The sequence below is a fragment of the Falco cherrug genome, chromosome 2 (assembly GCF_023634085.1).
Source record: "Falco cherrug isolate bFalChe1 chromosome 2, bFalChe1.pri, whole genome shotgun sequence".
Taxonomy (NCBI): Eukaryota; Metazoa; Chordata; class Aves; order Falconiformes; family Falconidae; genus Falco; species Falco cherrug.
Window position 1 is genome coordinate 19,690,137 of NC_073698.1, and position 19,692 is coordinate 19,709,828.

The following is a 19,692-nucleotide window of genomic DNA, read 5'->3' on the forward strand; positions in this document are numbered from 1 at the left end:
TCTGATTTTATTAATATGGTTTTTATCCAGTTGCTAAGAAAAAGGTTTTGGTGGACAAAGGATGAAGAGAAAGTAGCTACAATAAAAAGCAATTCTTTAGACACAGTGGGGAAATACCTTTGAAGTACTTGCTCGGTTTCTTCTTGCTGCTGTCAGCAAGGCTAAGCAGCTGCAGTTACTATAAACTGCAGTGGCAATAAATTGTTCCGAAGGCTTGGGTGCATTCTTTCACTGCTCCATCGTCAGTATTTGCGTTCCTGGCTTCTTTCACAGGTACTGAAGGGTAGGGGGTGATGAGCTGGCCAGGGTAGGGCCCCTGTCCTTCCTGCACTGGTTTTTCTAAACGGAGGCGTTAATCAGTCTGGATGGAAGAAAGCTCCTTCTGCACAGGGAAGGGACAGCACTGAAGTGCAGCTGCCAGCTAGGACAGCTCAGAGTGCCCGAGGGCTGTCCTGAAATGTTCTGCCTGTTACCACCCTTTGCCTTCCCATATAGTGCTGGAAAAGAGCCACTGTAAAATCTTCTTCCTTTAGGTCAGTCTTCCGGAGTAGTGGCAATCCAGTCCTTGCACGACGCGTTCCTACAGCTGTGCCTTCGGTTTTGCTGGAGTCTCCCTCTGTAATGCGGGAGGTATAGTGGGAGTTTTACCTTTTAAGAATGCAAAAGAACTGTACAGGCCGTGTTTTTGGGCTGCAAGCCCATCACTGAATCCTGACACTTCCAACATTCCTCGGCTTTTGTGTGTCCCACATGAATGGGGAAAATATTTTTCAGCTTCTGAACCCATCTTGAAGTGAAAGAGAGAGGAAAAAAATACTAAAAGCGGACAAAAGACAGCACAGAATACAGCAGTCAAAATTACAGTTAAGAAGGGGGGCTCTTAGATAAAATCTCCAACACCTCACATATAGCAGCCAGGAGGACAGGAGCAGGCAGAAGATGTTTTTTTGATTTCAAGGCTGTCGTGCAGGATAGCTACCACTGATTCCCCCCCCCCCCCCCCAAGAATTTCTGCAGTACATCCTACATGACTCGAACTGTAAGGGACTCCTCTGTGGTTAGTTGCTGTTGGCACTGACTCATTACAGGAGGTGGGTCAGGCCTTACCCTTGCCGGGCTCCTCTCACGTCCGTGCTGCTCTCAGGACGACGGCAGGGGCAGCTCTGCTTTTAAGACAACCAAAACCACGAGTGCGGCTGTTGCCCCTGTTGTGCCAGCAGCTCAAATGTCTTCAACCAGAGCTGGAGGACAGTATTACCCAGGTGGTGACATCTTGATCTGCATCACAGCCCCGCACTTTCTGACAAAAAATCTTGGTCCCTGGAGCTGTTACTTATACAGGCTTCTGTAGAGAGTATGAATTTGGGGAAGAGCAGCCCCGTTAGGCCTGCTGAAGCAGCTGCGTGTCTTGCGCTGAACAGTCATCCGTATCACGAGGGAAAAGCTGCTATCCCTGCCCCAAACAGTAATGACCAGAGCCCCAGCCTGTGAAGGCTGTGCTTACATGCATATTTATTACTGTTTTAAAAAGGCTTTACAAAGCTGACTGAGACCTCCCACTTCTGGAAAAGTCTACATGTAGGGAGATGCCAAGCATTTGAAACTTCCCTCGCTTTCCTGTCTCTGTCAGCAATACTGTCTATATACTGGAACAGTTCTTATTTCTGTAGACAGCAGGATCAAGATCCCTAAAACCGCAAGTGAACATCACCCTGCAGCCAGCCCTCAGACTGGGGCCCCTGCGTCCTCCCTTCCTGAAACAAGGGAAGACCCGTTAAGATGCAACACTTGCACTGTAAATTATACGAGACTTCCTCACGGCTGTGCACCTCTGAGATGAGCCTGGCTTCATCTTCTCTACCCCCTTCCATCACACAGCTCAAGTAGGATTTCCAACCCCCCACCTCCTGTTTTTCAGACTGAACACCCCCCACTGCCTGTCTCTAACCTCCCCATCGCCTTGGTGGCTTCTGCTGGCCTTGTTCCCATATACCTCTTGGCTTCAGGAGCCCAGAATGTCGCTGGACACCTTCGTCTTCACTTGTCCCAGATGAGCTTCTTCACAACCAGTCATTCATGTTAATTCAGTACCCGCTACAGGACTTTGCATTTGCCCTTACTGAACTCTGCAAGGTTGCTGTAAGGCCCTCAATTCTTGTTTACTGTGTTGTTGATTTCAGGAAACAGAAAATAAATATCCTGTTAGTCACTGATTAATTTGGAAGAGTTTTATAGTAGATTAAGAAACCCTGAAAAAACCCTGCAGGTACATTACAGTGCAATGTTAAAAACTCATTGCATCAAAATTATTTTTTCATTATTGATTTCATTTATGGTTTTTGTTTGTCACCTTTTTATTGGGCTACATTAAGACAGCAGGCATTTTTATCATAATTACCAACTAAAATTTACTGCGCACAGTGAAATCTTACTGCAGCTTTAATCTCCCCATTCATTAACATTTCCTTCCAATCCTTTTCAGCTGTTGCAGGCTGACACCGATAGAAGAATTATTTAAAAAATAAAAAAGTCTAAATATCTATAGTGAAAAGCAACAAAATTTGAAAAACGGATGTAGCTGATCCTTACAGTTAACAAAACGAGGCCTTGGGGAAAAGGAATACATACCATTAATATGTCAAGGTGGGGCATAACAAGGTAAGCTCAAGGAGGACCAAATGGTCACTAAGACCAAACAGAAAATAGTTTGAACTATCCTTATTAGCATACTAGAAGTTCCACTCCCTACTAACAAAGCCCCCTCCCCACAGAACATGCAGGCTGGAAAAAAGAATGCTGTACCTGTAGATGGAGACAAGACTTGTAAGAACCCATAAAAGAAAACCAAGTGTGACTAAACACAACTGCAAACAATTGTTCAAAGTGTATAAAACATTCTACAGTGTGTTGAGAGGTGTGCTAGCTTTGCAGACTTTACCGCTTAGCGCCCATCTCTGCACAGGCGTGCAATGAACCTCTACTGTGCAGATCAGCTCTTGCACACCAGGTGAAGAACCCAGGTTTGGGATAACAGTACCGTTTTCTCTATGGAACTAATACTTCTGTGCTCTTGTAAGCTCTACTGCAACTTAAATACAGTCCACACTATTGTTTCGTTATAAACCCTACCACTTCCCTATCTTTTTGTAATATACTTCAGTGCTTGAAAATACTTTTTTCTTACTCATTTAACTCTAAAAGCTTTTCTTTTAGTCCAGTCCATTAACCAAGAAGCAGTCTTTTAATAAATCATTTACTCTTGCAGCATGTACAACAAACTCCAATCCTTTTATCAACACCACTTCCTGGTACTAGTATTTCTGGAAAGAAAATCTGCTTCTGGTACAGTCTAAGCAAAAATGGAGTCAAGAGCTCAGTTACACACCGAAGCTGGCCAACATCAGCTTGACTATGAAACGCTCAACTTTGCTTAACAATGCTCTTCTGCTGGAGGCTGAAGACAGTCACATCACGAAAGCTGTAATTCATCTCCTCGTACACAAAAAGGCATCTTAAACCTTGCAAGCAGACATCAGATTCTTCCGATGTGTCTTTTCCAGTCCAGGGTGCTGGTGGGAGACACAGCACCTGCATGCTGGCCCCCTGCCCATCATTTCAAACAGCCCTATTCCCTTCAGTCTCGCAGGCCAGACCTGTCCACAAGCAGAAAGAATACAGCTTAAGTGAGAGCGATGAATTCATCCCTCCCCACTGTTCAGCTAGGCGCTACAGATTTAATTACCATTTTATTAGATAACAGCATTATTCTTGTGCCCGAGGGCATAGAGAACAACAAAGAAAAAAAATGCACATAAAGCACAAAGATAATACAAAAAGACTGATAACTGAGCACTGTTATGAGTGACAGCATGATGATATTCTCACCCCTGACGGTCCTTGTAATTCCAGCTTGAGGAGCAGCGTTTTGCACATAATCACAGTATGGCAGAAAGCCATCTTCAATTCCGAGGGGGTACAGCCACCAGCAGGTTTGGCAGAAACCTAATGCAATGGAGAACATGTTCAGGAAGGAAGTACGATTCAGGCCAAGGAGTTAAAGAGACAATGAAGCGGTAACTTCCTTGAAAACGTACTTTTGAAGACTCAAATAGCAAACTACAGAGCAATGCATTATCAAACTGTATTTGCTAAAGAGCTGGGAAATGCTAATGCTTTCCCAGATAGGCCATCCAAGAGGTCACCTGGAACTCTCTGTTCACCACTGTTCAGGAACCCCAGCAACAGGCAGCCTCACAGAACTCTGGCCTCCCTGGAAATTAAAGTCAGAGCTGAGTGCATTTTCTGGTGTAACAGAACTGTACGGCAGATGTATTTCAGAGCTGAAGAAGGGAATGCAATGACGCACCAAGGCCAGCTCTCATCTCCCCGAATACTGCTCAGCAGCAAGTTAAGGGAGACCAAGCTGAGCAGGTGTAGATTTTTTTATGTGAATGATTTGGCTCACTCTCCCAGTCTTTGGAATGCTATTGCACACTCAGCCTCAAATACAATGAGATCCACTCATGTTTTTATCTTGTCTTCCCTCAATTTTTAATGCAATTTAATTAGGCCGTTAGGCTTTGTCAGTCAGGTTCACACTGCAATCTGAAGTGCACACAGACAGATGAATAACGGGGAAAGAAAAGGATTTTTATCTCCACTGAGACAAGGAGTCATTATTTAGCCAGTCAAAGAAACACTTGTATCTCCAAGGAACCTCGGCCATCCGCTCTTCCCTTCACAGGAAGGAAACTGTAAATTGAAGACTAAAAAATTCTGAGATGCCTGGGAAACCTGCCAAGGGCTGGGGCTCCCAAATGGCTCTTTTGCAGGGGGTGCAGGCTGATACATAAGGACAAGCAATACTGAATTCCCAGCAGCTACATCGTCAAGACAAAATGTCAGCTGGATAGAAAATCTCTTTTGAGTCAAACTTAGAAAAAGTTGTTTTTTCTATTACTACTACTTTTTTGACAGTTTTAACTGTATTGTCTTTTTTAGATTTTGAGAATAAATGCGTGTAGCTTGCTTATTTCCATAGCCTAGTGTATGTTACACATAATTGTCTGGTTATTTTTATATTACTATTTTATTGTGATTTTACTAGAACTAGAAAGTAACAGGGAATTCCTTAGTAAAGGGCAAAGCAAAACGGCAAAACAAGATGCGTATCAGTTTTCCCACCTCCTCAGCCCCGCACCTCTTCAATATCAAACAGGCAGCAGGGTCCGTGTTAGGCAACACCTGTGCTGGACACAGGTTACATGTGTTGGGCCTGGTGGGAGGCAGCCACGGGTGCCGAGGGAGCTGCTGCTGGCACCGCCAGACCGCTCTCCACTGCTGAAAGGTCACAGCAACAGGGAGAGACGTGCAAGGACTAGGGGAAAGCAAATGTCACTCCTGTCTTCAAAAAGGACAGGAAGGAAGACCGAGGGAACTACAGGCCTTGGCAAGGTGATGGACAAACTACTCCTGGAAACTGCTCCAGACCAACAGGCCAAGAACGACAAGAAAGTAACGTAGTAGTCAGCATGGATTTACAAAGGGGTCATTTGCAAATCCTTAAGGATCCTCTACGATGAGGTGACCAGTTCAGTGGATATGGGGAGAGCAGTGGATATTGTCTACCTTGACTTTGGCAAGGCTTTTGACACCGGGTGCCATAATATCTTCACTAACAAGTCGATGAGGTACAGGCTTGATAAGTGGACGATGAGGTAGACTGAAAGCTGGCTGAACAGCCAGGCCTAAAAGTTGTGATCAGTGGCACGAAGTCCAGTTGCAGACCAGTAAGTAGCAGAGTACCCCAGAAATCAGTACTGAGGCCAGTCCTTTTCAACATTTTCATTTATGACCTAGCTGATGGGACAGAGCACATCCTCAGCAAGTTTGTAGGCAATACAAAGCTGAGAGGAGTGGCTGATACACCAAAGGGTCACGCTGCCACCCAGAGAGACCTTGACAGGCTGGAGAGATGGGCCCACAATATCTCGTGAAGTTAAACAAAGGGAAATAACCAAATCCTGCACCTGAGGAGGAATAATCCCAGGCACCAGGACAGGATGGAGCTGGAAAGCAGCTTTGCAGGTGAAGGACCTGGGGGGTCCCAGTGAACACCAGGTCCAAGGACCACCATGAACAAAGAATGTAACCTGGCCACAAAGGCGGCCAATGGCATGCTGCACTACATTACAAAGAAAGTTGCCAGCATAAGGAAACAGAGAGGATCCTTCCTCTCTACTCAGTACTGGTGAGACATCGGAAGCGTTCTGTCCTGTGTTGGGCTCCCCAGTAAAAAAAAAAACCAACATGGACATATTGGATTGTGTTCATTGAATGGAAGCCAACTGAGGGACTGGAGCATCCTTCATGTTACAAAAGCTGAAAGAGCTGGGACTGCTCAGCCTGGAGAAAGTGGGGTGAAGTCTTCAGTATTTATAAACATCTGATGAGAGGGTATAAAGATGATAGATAAGAGTCCTTCCAGTGGTGCCCAGAGACAGGACGAGGCGAGGGGCACAAACTGGAACACGGGAGGTTCCCTGTGAACATCAGGCATCTTTTACTGTGAGGGTGACCAAGCACTGGTATGAGTTGCTCAGAGAGGTTATGGGGTCTCCATTCCTTGGAGACCAAACCCAAATGGACAGAGTTTCAGGACAACCTGCCCTACCCAACCTCCTGCTTTGAGTAGGGGGTTAGATTATACAACCTCCGCAGCACCCTTCTAACCTCAGGTATTCTAGGATTCTGTGGAGAGCCTGCTCGGATTTCAGCTGCAGAGGTGAGATGGAAGTTGGCACTGCAGCGCTCAGGGGAGAAGTCACTTCCAGTCGCAAGGGTAACTACCAGGCTGTCTGGCATGGTGTGTATTACTGGGGTGACCTGAACACAAGGGGGGGAGCAGGTCTCCAATTCTTCATCTGAAGCATGCACAGAGAAAAATTTTCTCTTTGGAAGAATGCTTTACAAAGGAGTGCTACCTAAGTAAAAGATACAGCAAGGCAGAGCAGGCAGAGGGTAAAAAGTAGAGAAAAAGGAGACTGAACTTCTGTGGAGCATAATGGGATGCTGCCTATCTTAGGTAGACAGTTTGAACTATTTCACACCTGAGAATAAAAGATGACCACACAGGCAATTTTTCAGTATTGGTCATAACTCACAGTACATTTTGAGATAGGTTACTGCAGAAAGATTTCTTCTCTCATGTTGTCCTTCACATGCTTTTCACAGAATGACAAAGCACCCCAACATGTTTATACTTACCATGCAACACTCCCAAGTTTTAGTGCTTATTTCTCACACTTAATTTACTAGCTGACTTGGAAAGCAGTAAAAGGACTCCTCTAATTAGCAATAAAAATACTACTACAGAATCATGTAACGATTTGGTGGGAAGGGACATTTGAAAGTCATCTAGCCCAAACCCCCTGCCATGGGCAAGGACATCTTTCACATGTCATTAATAAATAGCTCAATATATCTTGTTCTTTATGTATCTAGTTATCTATTTACTGTTAAAACAACTGTAGAGACAGCTCTGAGTACATTTTACTAGGCTAAACACAAACAGAGGATAACCAGTCCAAATTCCTCTTGCTTTATCAGTGGAACTTGCACATCTCAGTCAAATCTTATGAGTGTTTAAAATTATTTTTCCTATAAAAGCAACTGATTATTTTGGAATTTCAGAACCATCAGAACTACTGAACAAGCTGAATAAATCTCCCTCTAAAAACTTCATACCCATCAGTCCCACAGAGATGCCTGCAACACCCAGGGTAGATGACACTACATACCTGTGTGTACCCAAGCTGAACTCTACCCCAGGTTTTACCAAGTACACGGACACAGCCTTCCAGAGCAAGGCCTACTGGATAATCCCAAGGAATGGTCAGTATCAGAAACTAGAGAGTTGATCGTACAAGCTGGATTCCAAGTGCAACGTACCAATAATCCAGTAGCTCAGACATGGTATCGTATTAATGTGGCACTATGGTTTCTGGATTTGAGACATTATGACTGGCCAGATTTTGAGCTCTCTGCAAGAGGCTGTGTACATACACTTCAAGTCTTTAAAAACCTGTTAACATATGACAGGAATTATACAAGGAATTACATTATCTGAAAGCAAGTTATTAGTTGAAGTGTAGAAGCAGAATTACTCTACATCAAATCACAAATGCGAACAAAAAGGGGGCTCTTCATTTCAGTCAATTGCTGAATAAAGCCAAATATCCTAATACATACCTTGTACTAAAAATTGGTTTAGGACTCCCTTTTGTATGCATAAGATAGTAGAAGCATTCTGCACAAGCCAGTCTTCATCTGCATTTTAAGATTTCAACAGTAACCTAAAAAAATAAAGAGACAGTAAATAACTGTAACATCAAACAAATCAGAAAATACAGTAGCTTCTCTTTTTAAATATGGAGAAATAAACCATAATAAAACTTCACATTACCAGAAAAAAAAATACCATTTATTCTCAACCCATTCTTACCACTTAATTGTTACTACACAGATTTCAAAATTATTTTTACTACCTCAACAGTTAAAAAACAGCTGTTCTGGAATGTTAGTAAGTTCCTAGATATTCATACTTCTGCTTAGAGTTCATTAAGTGCAGATCTGCTCCAAAGAACCCCAAGTCCTTTCACTCTGGAGGGTTTTTAAAACACATATCAAACACAACACTGTCTTCTAGGCCTGCCAATGCATGTGGCCAAAGTGATATCCTTCTCATATTATTGCCACTACAGTAATTAGGATTCCTGCACATAACACAGTTATTAATGAAACTTGAGAACTAACTGCTCTCACTGTAGTTGTACTGAGGGTACAGAAGCACGGTCTCCTCCCCATGCCACAGCTTGCTGTGGTACAGACACTGCGTAAGCACGGTATCAATACAACTGAACTGAACTGGAGCAAAATGTCCTGATTTATAACACCACCTCAGAACAGAACTGCATGCAAGTCTCACTAAAATTTTAATAAGCAAAGCATTAGAAATTGATGCAAAAGTTTAAGACTTGCAATTTTAAAACTTCTGCAATAGATCTGCTTGCATTTGCAGCAAGTGCAGCTGGAAGAACAAACAGCAAGTCAGAGTATATTTTTATTCCTATTACATTTATTAATTCATAATTAAATTTACTGTAATTATATTCAAAAAGGCCTAGATAATAACTGGAAATGTTAATAAGGGTATCCATCTTGAACTCTGTGTGTCTTCTTCCAGAGTTCACATGCAAAATAACTATCCAAAACATTTAAAATCCAACAGCTCCCTGCCCCAGCCATTCAGGCTTCAGAACACCCATACACACTCATTCCCTCCTCCCCCACCCCAATGAAAGTCACCTCTTCTCCACAAATACCTCCAATTTAAACTAACATGTGAGGACTGCCATGTTTAATAGGTTTAATATAATTGATTACTCAGGCTGGGGAAGCAGACACAGAAACGTGTTGCAGAGCTAAGAAGCCCTAGAAATGTCTTCCTAGAGAGGAAGACTGCCTGGAAAGCCCCAGTTACAGCAGCACAACGGGATGAAGAACTCTGTATGCTCTCAGTTCAAGATCTTGGTAAATTGTTTTAAGTCTTTAGGTACTGTCTGATGATCAGAAACTTTAGCACACCCTGTGAAGTGTGTGTGTTACAGAATTACTTTGGAAAGCCACGTACAGGTTGTGCCTTTCAGGCTAGCTTTGCTTCAGGAACAGCCCCAGACAACAACTCAGAAGTGACATACATGCAAATTGCAATACACAATCACGAACATTTACAACAAAGGTAACATTTACCTTAGCAGATACAACTGAAAAAAAGCTGAGGCTAGCAGCTCGAAATAAGTACAACTTCAAAGTTGGCACAATTTGTTTGAGTCCTATTAAAAGTGCTGTTAATTCATCAATTCTCCCACTTGCTTCCTTTTCATCTTTCCCCACCCCATGGTGCAGCTTGCTATATATCCTATTTCAGAAATTCTGTTACCTATTCCGTAACACAGATGTCCAGCAAGATGGATACTTTCTTCCTAAAGCAGATACAACAGAGCACAGCCCACTAACCCTTTATAACTAGAGCTATGATTTTGCAAGCACTAGTATTAAAGCAATTTAACAGGTCAAATGTAATAATGGCTGTTAGCAATGTCTGTCATCACGGGGACCTGACTGGAGTTGTCATCTGGACAAACATTAGTGTCCTGCGACATTACCACCACATGGTGAAACTAATCCAGCTACTGGTAAGTATGTACCCATCTTAAAGGGAAGCTACAATTACAAACTGCCCATCTTTCAGTTTGTATTTTAGATTATGGAAAAAACATAATAATTAGGCTTTTCTTCTTTTCTTCCCCTAGCTACAAACAGCAAGGCCAAGACCTCCAGAGGCTTAACACAGTCTCTCAAGTTTCCACAACAGCCAGTGTATACTGACTTCTACATGGCCACCCAGATTTACTGAAACCAAAGTGGTGAGCCAGATTCTTGGCAACCAGTAGGGAATTAGTGACAAAATTGTAGCCAAATAAATCTATTACGTTTTTGAAAATAACCCCTAAAACCAGCTAGTAAGACCATATGGCAGTGTTACAAATCATAATCATTTACCATAACTCAAATACTTAACTTATTGTGTGTGGTTGTGGTTTTGGTTGGTTTTTTTTTTAACAGTAGGTCTCTCCTGCTGTATGTTTCTTCATGTTTCTTCCCCTATGAGAAATTAAGATCATTACAACCTCTCTACCCTAACAAAAACCTACATAAACCCTACTGTTTACGATTAACGGTAATTACTTTGTTAGATCTGAATATATCCTAGCAGATATTGCTGAAAAAAGGGATTTGCAAGAGTAAGCAGGAACACAGCAAATAGTTATTTTCAAAGTAATAGACTCTGAATCACTTTCATTCCTATGATAAAGCTTTTCTTTAAATTAAAGCTCAGAGTGGGTATGGTGCCAAGCAAAATCCATCTGAAACATTCTAAAAGGCTAACAGCATGATAAACATGCCTATACTGAAAAGAACAGATGCATCACGCACAAACTGAGTGATGCTGTGCATATATTGTGCCATTATCAAGGAAAATTGAAAACCAGCTCCTCAGTACAACCCATTTCAAGTAACACACACTCAGGCTTCAGAGCACTCTCCACTAGTGTCTTTCCACTACAGAACTGCATGTGAAACAAGCTACCACGCAGAAACAGCTATGACAATCTACAGCACTGAAGGACGCTTTACATTTACCTCGCACACCGATGCTATGCAGCTTCACTGGCTTCACTAACAGAACAGACTGGGGTGTGGGGTGCGTTGTTTTGGTTTTTTTTGATTAACAGGATTTTTGGTGACTACTGTAACAAAGAGCTTCCCCCCTATATTTCCCTCCACTTCCCCCTTTATTTTATGTCTACTTTAAAAATTACCTAGCAATACAGAACAGCAGCATGGGTAAATTTTGACTTCCACTGAAGTGGACCATACGACAGTTTGCACCAGCAGAGATAGGTATCATTCTGAGTGTAGCAGAGCCACTATCCATCACACAGAAAGGATGAACTCCAGTGCAGAGCTGTTCTCAGGAAAACACACAATCCCTTGTGGCCATTTATTTGGGGTTTCCAAAGGGAACCCGAGGTGATCCGCAGAGCTGTGTTCATGTTTGCATTTGTTCAGGTTTACCTATCAAAAGGTAACAGATAAGAATGTTGGCTGCTGACGTACTAACAGAAGATACAGTGCTAGACACTTCTAAATGGTCAAGCAACATTTTCCTCCCCATTCTTCTCTTACCAAGTCTGGCCAAACCTGCTCACCTTAATCATGAGTAGCCCCTGCTGAGGGCAAAAGCACATATTTGATACAATAAAACCATCAGAGAGTAAATCCATTGTCACCTGGGCATCATTGCATGGCTGCCAGTAATTACAGGAGACAAACTGCAAGATAACCCTTCCCAATCACGTTCCCTAAATTCTCTCCTTAAGAGCATATACTTGTAGACAGCTAGAAGCAAATAAGCGTTTAAGAGGGAAAAAAATTAGCATTACCAAAATAAGGCTCAAAAGGAAAAATAAGTTCCCAGAAACATAAGGGCAAACACTACTTGAACTGTGCCAGCAAGGCATTCAATTTCCTTGACAAGACTATTAAAAATATTTTTCATCTATTTCACAATTTACAGTTTATAAGGTAGAGAGTACCTGAAGTTAGTTAGCATCTTACACAGAATGAGGAATGTGAAGGTTAGTAATATTCCTCTTCTGGAATCAGATTTCAAAAAAGAAAAAAGTGGTGGCAGTAATAAACCCATACCAGTGACAATATTATGATCAAGGAACATTTTTTTTTTTTTTCCTGTTTTGCCTGGACTGCAAAACTTCACTCACGGAAGTTATAACTATTTCTTCAGTATTTGGAGAATAATGAGCATGTCTGAAAATATTTAAACAGAAAGGACAAAGATTTCATCTGTGCAGCTTAAGCAAGGTCTGAATTTAAAGATGCTAAAATTTATAAGTACTTCATAAATTTAATAAAAACTGCTCCTTTGTGAGTTCCCAGATGTAAGGCTATGCATTTAATACAGAAGGAGAGTCCATTTTTAAAAATAAAAAATAAAAAAATTCCTGACATTTCAAAGAAGTTTCAGTTTGATCAGCAGAAGGGAATGAAGTCTTAACATCACCCAGGCTTCTACTGCACAGTATAAGTGAAGCATTAGACTTACATGTATTTTGTATGTAAATATATACCTTGTATTTTTGCCAATTTTTGTGAACTGTGAGGCTGTAGTCATACAGTCACTAAAATAATCCTATATGAAACAGCAACTCAATCACGTGTTTTTGAATATGGCCCCCTCCCCCATATTGCTCACTAACATTCCCATGTCGAGGAATCTGCAGCACCAGAATAGCTGGGTAATCAAGACAGTGATTTTTCACGATTATCCATTCTACATATGTTGTCATTAATGCAGCAGAAACACCTTCAGATACTCAGATTTCTACTTTCAATGACTGTTCATGCTGAGCAGCTTAGAAAAACATCCAAGTAACAGTACCATTTTCTCCACTCAGAACGCACATGCCCTGTTACATGAATGCAAAGTTCCTGAGCATTTTGTGATACTTTACCTTATCACGAACAGCTAAGTAGTACAAAACTGCTGAAGGAGCTGCTGAATGTATGTTGTGAGCTGTACAAAACTGTTGAATAACCTTTAACCCTCATCATCTCTTTCACCTAGAAATAATGACGTATATATGTGACTTCACCAATTAACAAAGAAAACTTACGAAATTTGACAGATCAAAAGCATCTGAAACGGTTGCATCAGCACTGGAAGTTAACAGTTAAGATATCACGAGCTGCTTCTGTCAGTTTCTAGAAATTCTGAGTGAGTTCATCTATCACAGAAACTTACGGCTTGTTTATACACACAGTTTGAAACAAATTTAGAAGTCTGCTGTAAATGAGATAAAGTTAAACCAGCACAGCCAGCAGAGCTTAGTAGTATCACTATTGCTCTACTACTTCAACAGAAGTCAGGATAACATTGAGCTACACACTGTGCAACCAAGTTTACAATTATGCAATCTGAGATGAGAGAACCACCAAGAAAAAATTCAGAGACATTTAAACAGGCATAGTTTTATTGGTATCAGTGGTTTAATTTCAAAATAATCTTTCAAACTATTTTCAAGTAGCAAAAATCTGTATAAGCAAAACCTAAGAGATAGTTTTCTCATAATTTATATGTTTTAGAACTACAGAAAATCAGCATAAGCTTTGTATTATAGAAAAATACTTATATATAGTTGTGATGATCTCATCATTTTGGTATTTTGGATCTTCCAAAAACTAGGGGGGAATCTAGTTTCATGAGAAACTTCCTAGATTATGCATAATCTAACCTTCTCTAGTTTAAAAAAAGAGCATTCCTAAGGAATCGTCAAATTCACCAATACACAGCGCGTTTACTTCTGAAGAGTTAGCAATGCACCTTTACACAACTTCACACGACACTCCCCATTCCCTCCTGTAGGATTCCTTACCTGTCATCTTTGCAGCAGGTGCCAAGTTAGGCCAGTGTCCTAACCTCCTCTTCCAAAATAATGACAGCAGAACTGATTATCTTTGTGGGGCTAAAACCTCTGAAGCCATAACACTGTGCTGGGGGAAAGGGCAGGGCAAGCTGTGGTCACACAGTCCTTATTATAAAGAGCAACAACTCAAGATTCACTCCAAAGGGTTTTCATCTTTGAAGTGCTTCATTTGGAAATGTAGAATACAACAATACTAAGAAATACAGACATCTATACTGAAATGAAACCTAGTAAGGAAGCATTCAAATACCTAAGCATGCGATAGGGTTTTAATGTTAATTCATATCAAGTTCAATGAAGTCAAAACTTTAGATGAGAAAAATCACAGAAGGGTCAATGTTGGAAGGGACCTCTAGAGATCATCTGGTCCAGCCCCCTGCTCAAGCAGGCCCACCTAGAGCTGATGGCCATGGAGACTCCACAACCTCCCTGGGCAATCTGTGCCAGCGCTCAGTCACCCTCACATTAAAATCTGTTTCCTGAGGTTCAGACAGAGGCTCCTGTGTTTCAGTTTCTGCCCACTGCCTCTGGTCCCATCAAAAAAATTGGTAATTCATTGTGCAATTAGGTAGTTTCCTTCTGTGCTAACTCTGCTGGATTACTTCATGACAAATACAGAACACCAGCTTCTTACTTCCACCATAATAAATACATATTTGGTAGAAAAGAGAAAACCTTACATTAGATTTGAAATACACAGGAGATGGAATCTGTATTTCAAGACAAAGACAACAGAACAGCATTAATAAACTACAAGGTATGCTGCAAAAGCTCTATCACATATTCGTCCACTGACATGAAGACTTACCTGTTTACGAAAAAACCCACAAAGCAATGTTGAATAAAGGTATCATTTCTTACGAAAACTTGTGTTTTGTAGAGATGAAGGCATTTAGAGATCTGTTTCAACATGACATAACTAGTCCTTGCAACAAATCAAGTCTTCCTTTACTTGCCCAGTCTAAGCAGACTACTATTCAGACCTGGGCTAGAAGTTGTGCATTACACCACCAAGGAACCTGTGCAAATTTTTACGGCAGAGTATGTACTGAAGTCAACCACATAAAAGTGAAGAGACTCTTTACTTGCTACTGTTGTACAAGCTTCATCATCTGGCAAGCTGGGACTGAAACTTGGCTTTCTGTGCTTTACTTGCACGGTTGGGCATATTGCTGATGCTGCACAATGTAGGATTTATCTCAACTTTCTAGTACCATTTTACTTTGCTTATTTAAGTAGAAGTGGCTGCTACCTGTAAGATAGTTATTGTTCCTTCCCAAAGTGAAACAGCTTTCTAAGTGAGTATCAAACATGAAAAAAAAAGCATTAAGTCTCAGCTCTCATACATACAGCTAAGGAAGCACCTGCTAACAGGTAATTAAAAGGACTGAAAAGCACAGTATTAGGAATAAATTCAATATTTGAATAACAGGTTTAACTATCAGGCATCTCAGTGTTACAAATACTAGTAAAATTCACCCTTCCACCATCTACCCCCATTAAAAGACACTCCAGTTGGCTACAACCTTCATCACTCGAGAACAAAGGCCATAATGATGAAACCACATCTGCACAGGACCAAGACCACATGGATAAGAAATACAGAACTTCCTTTTGTTATCATCTTTACATACAAAGGCAGTCAGCTGGCATATTCCAGACTGAAGTATTCTGAATCAGAGACTGACCGCTGGCACTACGTTTCGTCATGGTTCATTCAGATTTCAAGATGTAAGCTCATACTATAATTCTGGTATTAAAAATATGCACTTAAAAATATGTTATCAAAATTATGTCAGGTGACAAATTTCTAAATGTTAACACATTAATGAGAAAATGGTCATGAACAGAATGAAACATAAGTTTGTTACTTCAGTTACCTGTTTGTGACTTTTGATGTACACAAGGAAATAACATCCATTCTAACACACTACAAACATTATTTGCCAAGTCTTAAAAAGAAACTCCACATAAACAAGCAGCAGCTTCTCCAACGAAGTCCGCATTTCAAACCGAGGTTCTGTCCACTGATGCATTGATTTCTTTGAAAGGTTAACAGTGTTTACCTGCTATGAGATTCTTCCACTACTTTTTGCAGACCATCTTCAAAGAGCTCACAGTTGGCTCTCCTATTCTGCTCAACCTTGTTCTTGCCTTCTCGTAACTTTATTTCCATCTTACTTAAAAGCTTTCAGTCAACTTACTTTCATTCTGAGCTCTGCAAAATCTTGCATCTGATCAGCATCCGGTTGCTGAGTATGCTCCGACAGGGTATATTTGTGCATAAATTTTGAGTGATTCCAGTTTACACTACACTGTGTAAACTAAAATGCAGATCTCCAAATAGCTTAAATATGAACCTCAGCACCTGGAAGCAGAACCAGGTCTTTCCATCCTTATTACAAAATTAGGGAATCAAACTGAAATAATCATCCAACAGATACATTTTCCATAACACACCCTGAATTATCAAAGGAATTTGTGTCATTGACAGTACAAATGTTACTGGTTTGTGTTTTTGTAAAACTGTACATAATATTTCCTAAGTCTCTACTCAAGCTTGCTCAGATCAATACTTCATCGAGTATACTACATTTGTAATTCGCAAAAGGTAACATCTGGAAGCACACTGCAATGACTGAAAAGGTATAAACTAAGGCGACCGTAGCTGGCAAGAGCAAAGGCTGATTTAAGGACTCTGACTACACATAGCACCCTCAACCCCAGATACAGTAGGTGCCACCGTGCAACTGAAATTTGCTAAGCAGAAGAGATGAAGACTTTGAAAAGCATCCTTGCAGCCTTAAAAGAATTCTGTTAACTGAGGCAGGTGAAGCAAATGCTGGAACAACCAAAGGCACCACTGTATTCAAAGCCCTGGGAAGGCTATGGCAGTCATGTAGCTGTACAAGTATCCATCAGCAGACAAGCCACCTCAGATGCTGACTGTTCAACTACTCAGATTTGTAACTGTGGCAAGATCATTACATTCTTCACAAACTTAAATCCTGACAGTCCTATTCTTGTTTTGTCACGATCGAGACAAAGTAACGTTTTTCTGCAATAGTAGCAGGACGAGGCTGTTTATAAGCAGAGCTCTCTAAACTCATGACAAAAATCCTCCACCAAAGCATCAGTATATGAAGTTATACATACTTTAACTTCAGTCCTTTCCCAGCACAATTCTGTCTTGTATATTCAGCCTTTCCCTGCATGTTATTAATAAAGTTCCACCTCTGCTCCTTTTAGGTTATGTAGACAAAAACCAAAAAGACGAGAAAAAAAATCGCCAACTCCTCAACATTACGCTTCTCTGTATCTTAATGAAACACAGGCTTTCAGGCTTCTTTTTTCCATTAAAGCTTGTATTTTATTTCCATGTTTACATTAAACTATTCTCATTTGTAGCAGAACTCTGAAACAACATTAAGCATTTTAAAGTAAGTTTATCATGTCATATTTGGCGTTTTTAATTCTGCGGTAGGTTCCAAATTTTTAGAGGAAACAAACTGAAAGGTGAGGTCAAACCACATATTCATGCTTTTCCATACTGCTATCTCCCCCATCTGTAAGACCATGAAGAGCACTTATCTACTTTTACTTTTCCATATTAATATTTCCACACACCTGAGTCAAGAAAAGGTACCTATCTTACCTATCTTCTTTTTTTTTAAGTTCTCGCGTAATCTGTCAATTATTGTATATTGATTTACATGAGAAAAACTTTAGAATTAAATTAATTAAAAATAAGTCTTTCCCCCCCCCCCCTCAGGAAGGGCCATAAATCCTTTTTAATGACACAACAGTTAAGAATACATACATGATAATCATATACTAAACAAAACACATATGGAGAGGTATGTAATGACTTGCCAAATCATATGAAGAACTGGTTTGCTGTTCATCTGACATCTGATCCTTTCCTTAACCCACTTCCAACAAATTTAGTATTAGAACCCCCAAATAAAGTTCTACAGAACTAGTCTTCCACATCATCAGGAAAAGCTAAAGCCTTTTACAATAAGATAAAACCTGAAATACAGGATAGGAAACAAAGTCCTAAACAGAATGGATAAGGATACCCAGAGTAGGCCAGTGACAATCTTCAAAGATGAATGATTTGCCCAATCCTACAGTCAGTATGGCCATTTCGTCCTCACAGCACTTCTAAAGCTTTGCAGAAGCTTGCAGAATTTTCACCATACCACTAATAGAAGGTTAGAGTCGAGTCAGAATGTCCTCAATTGTCAGACCAGTGAAAAATTTAGAGCTCAGTCAAATACTTCATAAATTTGTGAGACCTCTGGTAAAATAAAATTTCCAACCTTCTTTAAAAATACACTATTCAGCTTCCTAGACACTTGGTAGTTTAGAAGAGATCAGATTTTTAAACAATTTTTTTTTTTTTTTTACAATAATATGGAAAGTTTCTGTATTACCAGCTTTCCCACCTGCAGCCCCAAGAATTAAGTGATGTACAATACTGCAAAAAAAATCTAGGTGAACACTTTTAGATGTGCGAGTAATTCTGTGACTACTACAACAATAAAGCAGAAATGCAAATGTAGTATCAACGGTCTGGGCGCTGAGTTTTAAAATCAGTATTTAATTCCCAAAACTATCAGCCACCTGGGAAATTCAAGTTTATGCTTAACTGGAAGAAGAAAAAGATGAAAGAGTTCATTTCAAAGGTAGTAATAACAATGCAAAAGATCAGCTTTTATCCAACTAGGCTTAAAGGCACAACATATCAGTAGTCTTTGGTAATTACCATCATTTGAATTATACTATTTCTGATATTCATACTACATGCTACCATCTCCAGTAAAATACATGTGCCTAATCTAACCCAATTCTATTTTTAAGATGCTAATAATAAATTAATACTTATAACTGTGTAAAATAAGACAAATTATATGTCTGGTTAAGTCTTTATAACAGTTTCACACAATGGTCCCGATTTAAAAAATAAAAAAAGCATGCCCAGTAAAATAACGTGACTCAAAACAAGAGCATGGGTTCTCCACAGTTCGTACCTTCTGCCGTCCCCAGTGGCCTGGGCTTACTCTCACTCAATACAATTTTTAAAGTTTCACTTTAAAAATGATCAAAGTCAAACCAATTATATTTTTATGTTTAATACAACTTGGGGAGTTACAGTATTATTCAAAGCAAACATCAAGTCATTTGCAATTATTTACCATCTTATACACATGCTTCTGATTAAAACCAGATTATTTATGGAAACTACTCAGAAATTTTTTAACATTAATACTGAAGTGGGCTGTAAGCAGGAAAAAATGTAGATGTAATCATGCATGAAAGTTAACCAAGTGATTTTGTTGACCTGAACCAGCTGTCATTTTAGCAGCAGTAAGAGGCATCCAGGACTTCCCTTTACTTTCCTAATAAACACATTTCCATGGTTTGCTGCTTTTTCTCCATATGCAATAGAAAAAGCACATTTTGCACAAAACATGCAGAGTGAACACAAAACAGAAAGCAAGCTTAGCAATGAAAAGCCCTCCTAAACAAGTTACATTACACTAGACAAATGCTCTAG

General features: G+C 40.3%; 1 protein-coding gene across 15 annotated transcripts in view; it reads right to left on the reverse strand.

The window, feature by feature from the left end:
* Window positions 1-13: 13 nt before the first annotated feature.
* The window catches only part of PSPC1 (paraspeckle component 1), a 68,151-nt gene continuing 48,472 nt past the window's right edge, over window positions 14-19,692 (reverse strand). For 2 of the 15 annotated variants that reach the window (XR_008730940.1, XR_008730927.1), the window contains 4 exons: window positions 8,251-8,354; window positions 3,886-4,002; window positions 3,386-3,653; window positions 992-2,162 (listed from right to left, as the gene is read on the reverse strand). Coding sequence is in view for 1 of the 15 variants with exons in the window: in XM_055702310.1 (XP_055558285.1) it covers window positions 14,155-14,196 (42 nt within the window). In the remaining 14 variants the exon portion in view is untranslated. Of the gene's footprint in view, window positions 817-991; window positions 2,163-3,385; window positions 3,654-3,885; window positions 8,084-8,250; window positions 8,355-11,444; window positions 11,701-12,632; window positions 14,197-19,692 lie in introns of those variants that run through there. The other 13 variants (XR_008730932.1, XR_008730931.1, XR_008730928.1 and 10 more) reach the window with 13 other exon arrangements.